The sequence below is a fragment of the Elephantulus edwardii genome, unplaced genomic scaffold (genome assembly GCF_000299155.1).
Source record: "Elephantulus edwardii isolate Elephantulus edwardi_28Jun2011 unplaced genomic scaffold, EleEdw1.0 scaffold00002, whole genome shotgun sequence".
NCBI classification, from domain to species: Eukaryota; Metazoa; Chordata; class Mammalia; order Macroscelidea; family Macroscelididae; genus Elephantulus; species Elephantulus edwardii.
Window position 1 is genome coordinate 25,549,978 of NW_006399752.1, and position 9,359 is coordinate 25,559,336.

The 9,359-nt window shown below is 43.5% G+C and overlaps 1 protein-coding gene across 1 annotated transcript in view; it reads right to left on the reverse strand.

The window, feature by feature from the left end:
• The window catches only part of SLC16A10 (solute carrier family 16 (aromatic amino acid transporter), member 10), a 169,409-nt gene extending 164,479 nt beyond the window's left edge, over positions 1-4,930 (reverse strand). Inside the window, exon 1 of the mRNA XM_006879037.1 lies at positions 4,455-4,930. Coding sequence (XP_006879099.1) covers positions 4,455-4,779 — 325 coding nt within the window. The 5' untranslated portion in view covers positions 4,780-4,930. The remainder of the gene's footprint in view (positions 1-4,454) is intronic.
• Positions 4,931-9,359: the final 4,429 nt, after the last annotated feature.

Genomic DNA, 9,359 nt, shown 5'->3' on the forward strand with positions numbered 1-9,359 from the left:
GTTTATGAAAATTAATAAAATATAATTATAGAAAAAAAAGAACTATATGAAGCTATTTCATCACATCTCTATGTAGTCTCTCTACACTTCAAAAACAGGCTTTCAGTGAGACATTTTAAAAAGTAAAAACTGTTTACTGACAGTAAAGACAGATCAAAAACAAGAACACTAGCCTTTCAGACATCTTCTGCAGCCCTCATATCATTCACTTGACCCCTTAGGCTTGAATTAATCAACAACATAAAGGACATCAGATTGGCAAATGTTATAAGCCATTGCAATACGATCAAATTGCAGTCGGAGCTAACCAGAAGGTAAATCCTAGCCCTGCTGCTTGCTCAAATTCTATAAACCTAAATTTCCACATCTGAAAGGTCTATCAGAAGGGATGCATGTAAACCACATAGCATTGGGCCTGGCACATACGGAAGCACTCCAGAAAGGTGAACTATAATTCTGAAATGTAGACTCCCATTCTATAGCACATACCTGAGTTATCTTTGGACTAATCACTCTGAAGAAGCTAATGAAAATGCAGATATAGAATTACTTTTTCTCTAATGTCAGGATTATCAGTAATGAATAAGGTAAGAGAAATGTAGAAAAACAAAAGCCTTAGAGAAATTTCAGATTTTTTTTTATTAGTATTTAAAATTTGCATATATATATGGTGGTGGATGATGACAGTAGCAGGGAAAAACTAAGAAGCCTGCACAAACATCAAAGCATGTATTCTCCTCAATTATTCGATTGTCTATAGATATGATGGACTTAATGGAAATACTTGCACAAATTTGTATATGTGTGTGTGTGTATTCATAATTCTCAGTATGACTGACTTAAAGACCAGATTTGTCATCATTTTTTTTCAAATCTGGGATTAAATGTATTTTCTTCCTCAGCCATTAAAAATGTATCCATTGTAAAAGTATTACCTAGGGTTACTGTTCAATTTAGTTGCTGTGCTTTGTGTTGTTGTTAGGTACCACTGAGTTGACTATGGCCCAGAGCAACCCTATCAACAGCAAATCTTTACCCTACCCTCTCCTGTGCCCTCTTCATCATCTCTGATATACTTAAGCCCATTGTTACAGCTTTGTTATCAGGCCTATTGAAAGAGCACAGGCCTCCTTTGGAGGACCAGAATAAAGTCACCCAGCTCCCAGACTGGGTTTTCAGACAACACCCACCCCTGAGGAGGGCACTCTTACACAAGAGCATTGCTGTATGTGGCAGCCATGCAGATAAGCACATAGATCACCACATATTTGAGACATGCCTGTATAACTGTCTGTATAACACACACTCACATATACAGAAACTGAATGCTGTCAAAACTTATCCAAGTAGTTGAAGAAAGATCAAAACTGAAAATCCAAAGTTTCAGAGTGTTCAGGAGGCAAACCAGGCTCCTTTCCCTCTCCATACCTTCAGCTTCCAACTACTGAGATGTGGGATACTGAAGCAGATAGAGACATTGGGTAGTGGGTAGAGCCTCTGTCCCTGCAAGACTCTGAACCCTGGAAAAATTATGATCCCCTCTTCCAGGAAAAAAGGGAGAGAGAAAGGGATACAAGGAGGGCTGCCTGAAACAGTTTCCTAACCTTAAACAAAAAAATAACCCCTGAATTTAGTGGCATTATCCGTAACATGCAGCACTAACCAAAGGTGATTCAAATCCACTCAACTGCTCCAAGGAAGAAAGATAGGCAATCTCCTCCCTCCACAATTTACAGCCTTGGAAACCTGATGGAGCATCAGGTCACTATGAGTCAGAACCAGGTCAACAGCAGGGAGGGAGGGAGGGAGGGACGGAGGGAGGGAGGAGGTTTCAGACACTGTACTCTTCTAAAATCTATCTACATAGGATCAAATTGATCACAGCAACTAAAAAGATGCAGATGGTATATGTTCATGGAGGAGGAACAATCAAGAAAAATAAGGTGAGCAACCTGAAAAATGTCATCAATGTCAATAAGCTGTATATACAGAGAATGGTGTATGTTCTGTTTGTGTATATTTTCAACACAACAAAACAATTATGTGACTCTGAATATATATATATATATGAATGGGTGTGTATACATATGTATGTGTTTGTTTTAAGGAGATATGGAGTGAGGGGAAGGAAAAAACCAAACAGCTGAGCAGCAACACCAAATGCCATAGACACTAATGGAACTATACTCAATCAAGTTTGCCAAAACTATGATTACATGACTATTGCTTTGGACTATATTACAAGCCTTAATCACTTTGGATATTCCCAGGAAAAGAATAAACTAAATGATGCAAGAAGCAGTCTTACAATGTTCACTCTATCACTTCTGCATCCTCTTGACTTTTTCCTTTCCAGTTACCCAATACTTACCCACAAAAGACACAAAATTACTTTTGTTTACTATTGCATATTCATATTTATCTTGCCAAACTCAGCAGTGGCTGCCTTCCTAAAGAGTAAGGGCAAAATAATGTTTTTCACACTTCTGTGCCTGGCCTTTTGGATCTCCATACCACAGAAGCTTCAATAGTGAAGCTGTTATATGAAGCAGAAATTACAGGCTAAACATTGTGCCTCATTCACAAGGAGACAATGTACAAGAATATTGCATGTGAGCTCTGGTGGCACAGTGACAAGAAGCTGTGCTGCAATCCTGAAGGTGTACAGTTTGAATCCACCAGATGCTCTGCTTGAAAGGAGGCACAATCTACTCCTGTGCCTGTCAGATGCAACTTGATGGTATACAAGAAGGAATAAAAAATAAAACACACAAACAGAAAAGAATATTCATTGCAGCACTGTTTGTAACATATTAGGAAGCAATCTGAATCTAAAAGGAGAGCATACAAATTAAGTCTAATATACTTACATGAAGAAATGATCATATATTCATACAATGGAACACCATATAAGAGTTAAACTGAAAAGAGTTTGAGCTACTTGTTTACAGGGATAGATCTCAAATATAATGTTGACTCCACAAAAAGCAAGCAGCAAAAATGATACATAGAAACAAATGATATATGTTGTTGTTAGTGCCCTCCAATAGAATCAATGTAATCTGACTTTCTAGCAGAATTTCGGAGGATATAAGTAACACAGGAGACTGCCTATCTTTCTCCCAAACATATGGTATAAAACCATTCCTATAAGGGTTCTCAACTACCACTCAATAATGTGGGTAAGGAGACTTATTGCTGGCCTTCCAGTGGGTTTCCAAAGCTTTGAATTGCACAGAAGGCCATTTTTCTCCTGAGGAGAAGCTAGTGGATTTAAACCAGGAGAGCTGAGGTCTTTTGGGTTAGCAGCTCAACTTTCTATGTATTACACCACCAGAGCTTAAACACTTAGAAATGCATTCTCTTAGAATTTGCTGTTATGGCAATCCTTGTATTGTTGTTGTTGTTATGTGCCATCGAGTCATTTCCGACTCATAGCGACCCTTGTATACACAGCTAAAAACTTAAGAAATATATATTTTTTTTAAAAACCACAACACAGAAAAACTAATGTTGAAAATAGCAATTATATAAAGTTCTCAAAAATGGCAGAGGAAGTCTGATTTAATAGTGGAGATTACTTAACCACTGATGCCAGATGTGTGTTTGTATCTCCACTCTGTTGCCTACCATGGCACCTGATCTCAGCGCTGTCACCTAAATTCAATACCTGCCTCATAGGAACAAGTGAAGTAATAGTACCTGTAAGTGTTTCACAGAAGGTTGTAGACTTGTTTTTCTACCTCATGAGGTAATAACACAACGTTCTTTTGGGGGGAGGGGGGTAAAGAGCTGAGTCTGCATTTTTTCACCTAGTTCACTATAAGATTAAGATGTCAAAAACACAACAGGAAGGGGTAACTCCCCCCACCTTCCTCTTCGCAGTCCAAGATAGCGCTGCTTTCTATATTTAGCACAGATTGCGCGCGCGCGCGCGCACACACACACACACACACACACACACACACACACACACACACACACGAAACCCTGGCTCTCAATGGCTCCCTTAGGAACTCCTGGTGACCTTGGGATAAATTTCTTTCATTACGACATACACCCTTCTGCAATCCCGGAGGGAAATGAATAACAACTCAACCTTCACAGTCACTAAACTGTAAAAATGACAAGGCGATGTTGCTGGAGGTTTGGAGGGTTGTTTGTTTTTAAAAATGAAGAGGGAAGACTAGCGTGTGCTCTTAGCTCCTGCCCTACAGAGAGGAAAGGAGGAAGAGCTGGGCAAGTAAGTTCTGCCAACTGTTTCCAAACACACGGTCCCTGCCTTTGGATTCAATACAAAGGCGAGCGCCGCGAGGGCCAGGCGCACGCCGCCACCCCGAAGCCAGGGGAGCTGCAGGCTCGGTTCCCAACCGCACAGACTCCCGCGCACCGCCCGCCGCACGCGGGATGCGCTCGGGGACCGCACCGCCCCTCGGACTGGCACTGTGCCTCACCTGTCTTGAAGACCATCTTCTCCTGGTCGTCCGACCCAAAGGTCTTCAGCATGGACACGAAGAGCACCCCGCAGGCGTTCTGGATGCCAAACACCGACCCATTACACCACATGGCTGCCAGCATCACCAGCCAGCCCCAGCCGCCCTCGGGGGGTTCAGGGGGCTCGGGGGGCGCCGCCAGCTCCAGCTCCACCTTCTCGGCAGCCGCCTCCAGGCCGTCCGAGGGTCCTGGGCCGGGCAATGGAGCTGTCTCCGCAGGCTCATGGTACGGTGGCGGAGCCTCGTTGGTCCCCAGCGCGGCAGACTCCTCCTGGGTGGGCACCATGGTCCAAGGTGGCCCCCGAGGAGCTGGGGGAACGCGAGAGGCACGAGTTCCCGACGGGCGCCCGGAGGAGCCGCGGGACCGGTGAGCGGGCGGGCTAGAGAGGCCGAGGTGAGCACGCTGGAGCCCACGGCGGGCGGGCGGGCGGCGCAGAGCGCAGAGACGGGCGCGAGGACACAGTCGAGGCGCTCGAGCAGCTCAGAGACCCCGGAGAGCAGCCGCGTAGTCCACCGCCCGCACCCCTCGGGGCACGCGGCGCCGCGGTCGGCCCTTAAAGGCGACCCCCGCCCCGCCGGCTGGGGGCGTGGCCGGCAGCGAGACATGCCTAAGTAGCCCGCTGATTGGACGGCGAAGAGCGGAGGCGGGGCTCAGAGACCTGGAATGGTGGGGCGCCCCCATCCTGTGTTCTTGCAGCGGCTTATTGACCCAGGTGTCGGCCAACGCGGGCAGGTGTCTGTGTCCGTGTCTGCGCGCGCGTATGCTCGGGCCTCTTCCTACCAGTGAGGGTCACCGCCTCAAAGTATAAGCACCAAGCGCGCGTCTCTAGGTAGTCAGGAGAAAAGTAAGGAATCTTTAGCCTGACACAGTGTCACAAACTAACATTGTCCGTTTTCTTTGTGTTTTAGCATTTACCACTTTTACTCGTTAGTAAGTTCCATTATGCCACTTGCCTAAAAACAAAAAAAAAAAGTCGGAAGACTCTGACCATACTTCATCTCAGTTCCGCTAACTCCTGTGCATTTTCCAAGGAATATTTGGCACACTGAAACCAAAGTCTTCAACCTACAGACATTTTTGACAACTAAAAAACTACTTTTAAACTACAGCACAGTTGCTTTCTTAATAAGCAAAACCTAGAACCTGTATTAGATTCTTCTGTTCGCCTGCAGCATGGAATTTCAAGTCTATAAAAGAAAGGAAGAGTTGCTACATCATATTGAGCAGACTTCTTAATCTCAAACTTAACCCTGACTCTAGTTCAATCAAGTTCTAAACATACTACTTATGTGGAACACTGGTGGTCCAGTGGCAAGAAGCGGCACTGCAATCCCGAAGGCACATGATTCGAGGCCACCAGCTGCTCCAGGGGAGAAGGCTGGGCAATCTCCTCCCAGGCAATTAATTAACTGCATCTGAAAACAACTATGGGTCGTTCTGACTCCACGGTAAACAACAACCACCACCATTCTGATGGAGACTGCAAGGGTGTACACGAGTGCTATCGCTCTTGATGGTACCTCTAAACAGTCTTAAATCATAAATCAGTAGGGGAAACAGTTCTGGGGCAGAACAGGAGTCCTGGTGATAAATCTGATGTGTGCATAATAAGAGATACACTAGAAAAGAGCTTTTGTAGAAGGCAGCCTTTGAGTTGACCTATGACTCTTGCCCTTCTTGAACAAAGATAGGGGGACAGACATTCCTTCCAGACAGTGAAAGTAGTGGAAGAAGCTAAGAAAAACAGGGTGCACTTGAGGAACATGGTTCAAGGATAGCATGCCTCCAGGATGAGGTTAGAACAGTAAAACAAAGAATTATTCACACAAGTGCATAAAGATGATTTTTTTTCAGGTGTGTGCCAGAATTATTGAAAACGGGGAAACATTGGAAGCCAAAAAAGTGCATTAGTGCAACCTCTGAAAGTTATGATGCTAGCCCATATTAATTGACTTTAAAAGTTGCCCACACATACTTACCTGGCAGGGGAGATATGATGATCACTAAGATGATTTTCCCAGGGCAAGGCTTATCCATTGCACTCCGGATGTGCTGACCGCTGCAATTTCCACAAATGTGGGAACTTAACTACAATAATTTGTGGTAATGGGGGAAGGTGTTTGTGCTTTCCCCTGAAAATAGAAAATAAATTAAAATGGCCCACAGCATATTTTTTAAGAAAAGAAAGAACTCTAATAAGAGTATGCATGATTTGTTGTTGTTGTTGTTGTTATGTGCCATCGAGTCACTTGCGACTCATAACGACCAAGAGCTCTAAATGCTGTTCTATCTTGTGCCAACCTAGCCATCTCAAATGCACTTATTCCCACCGCTCCAGTCACAGAATCGATCCATCTCATCAAAGGACTTCCTCTCCTTCGCCGCCCCTCCACTCTGCCAAACATGATGTCCCTCTCCAAGGACCAGTCCCTCCTTGCAACATGCCCAAAATATGTCAGACGAAGCTTCAGAATCCTTGACTCCAGGGAACACTCTGGCTTCACCCTCTCCAGGACAAACCTGTTTGTTCTCCTAGCAGTGCATGCTATATTCAACACTCGTCTCCAGCACCACAGCTCAAAGGCATCAATCCTCTTTCTATCAACCCTACTCTCTGATGCACAGCACATAATTGCAAAGACTATAGCCCGGATCAGGCGCATCTTAGTCTCCAGCCTGACATCGTTGCTCTTCAGTACTCTTGAGAGGTCCCTCACAGCCGACTTTCCCAATGCAATTAGTCTCCTGATTTCTGGCTGCTGTTACCAAGAGTCTTGACTGTGGAGCCAAGTAAATTAAAACTGTTAACTATCTCAATCTCTTCACCATCCATGCTGATGCTGCCAATTGGCCCAGTGGTTAGAATCTTTGTTTTCTTGACGTTGAGCTTCAGTCCATATAGGAGGCTGTAGTCCTTGATCTTCTGCAGCAAGCGCTTTAGGTCCTCCTCAGTTTCAGCAAGCAGGGTTGTGTCATCTGCATAACGCAGGTTGTTGATGATTCTTCTACCAATCCTGATGCCACATTCCTCTTTGTATAGCCCAGCATCTCGGATGATCTGTTCTGCATACAGACTGAAAAGGTATGGAGACAGAATACATCCCTGACAAACCCCCTTCTTGATTTTGAACCATGTAGTGTCTCCTTGCTCTGTTGTGACAACTGCCTCTTGGTCCAAGTATAAGTTTCGCATTAGCACAATCAACTGTTCTGGGATTCCCATTCTTCTCAGAGTCAGCTACAGCTTGTTGTGATCCACACAGTCAAAAAGCCTTTGCATAGTCAATGAAGCACAGATAGACATTCTTCCTTTGCTTTCTGATAAGATCCATCTGACATTAGCTAAAATATCCTAGTACCACGACCTCTTCTAAATCCAACCTGCACATCTGGCAGTTCTCTGTGTTCCAAACGTTTTTGGATAATTTTCAGCAGAATCTTGCTTGCATGTGATATCAATGATATTGTTCAGTAATTTCCACAATCTGTTGGGTCACCTTTCTTTGGAATGGGAACAAATATTGATCTTTTCCAGTCAGTGGGCCAGCTGGCTGTTCTCCAGATTTCTTGGCACTACTTAGTAAGCACATCCAGGCCAGTGTCTGTTTGTTGAAATATGTCAATTGGTACGCTGTCAACTCCTGGAGCCTTGTTTTTTGCCAATTCCCTCAGAGCAATTTGAACTTCTTCTTTCATCACCATAGGCTCTTGCTCATATGTCATTTCATTAAATTCCTTTGTGTCAGCCAATTCCTTCTGATACAGTGACTCTGTGTATTCCTTCCATCTTCTCTTGATACTTTCTGGATCATTTAACATACTGCCCAAAGTATCCTTAAGTATTGCCACCCATGGTTTGAATTTGTTTTTCAGCTCCTTCAGCTTAAGAGTTCATCCCTTTTGATTTTCTGTCTCCAGCTCTCTGCACATTTCATTATAGTATCTTGCTTTATCATCCCGCATGAGTTAGAATTCAAAATATAAAGAAAGCACCCCTGAGTTCACTGTTCACAATGATGGAAATAAATCATTGAATGAAGAAACCATCCACATAGAATAGACAAATCTCTCTTGTAAAAAGAACTTGAAAAAAAAATATATATATTTATTTATTTATTCACCACTCCATAAAAAGTGAAGTGCGGCTCCCCACTCTGTGACTTCCTTCCAAATAATACAGGAAACAATCAAAACAAATGCTCCACTGCAGTTCAGTTGGTTCTGACTTGAAAGTCAGTTCTGCCCTAAAGGATAGAGTAAAACTGCCCTTAGTGTTTCCATGACTATAAATCTGGAGGAGACTGCCTCATCTTTCTCCTGTAGAGTGTTTAATGTTTTGGTTAGAGGCCAAATGCTTAATCCATTGTGCAATCAAGGCTCCTTAAATTATGGCAGAAAGAAAAAAAATAATAGCTTTAGAGTGCAGAAAGCTGACAATATTGTTCTCAAACATCACAATTCAAAAGCATCATCATTCTTCAGTCATCATTATTGATTGTCCAACTTTCCAGATGCATAACATCTGAAAAGATCATGGCTTGAAAGGCACACCATAGTCTTTAAACTAACACCATTGCTCTTGACAGCAAATTTCTCCAATGCAACACATCATTTGATTTCTTGACTGCTACTACCATGAGTGCTAATTTTGGATCCAAGTAAAACAGATGACAACTTCAATCTTCTCTCTAGAAGGGGTCATGGTACTACGGATATTGTAGCTAATGTTAGATGGATCTTAGCTGAAAGCAATAAGTACCAGAGGAATGTATATCTGTGTTTCATTGACTATGCAAAGGCATTTGACTGTGTGGATCATAACAAACTGTGGCTGACTCTGAGAAGAATGGGAATTCCAGAACACT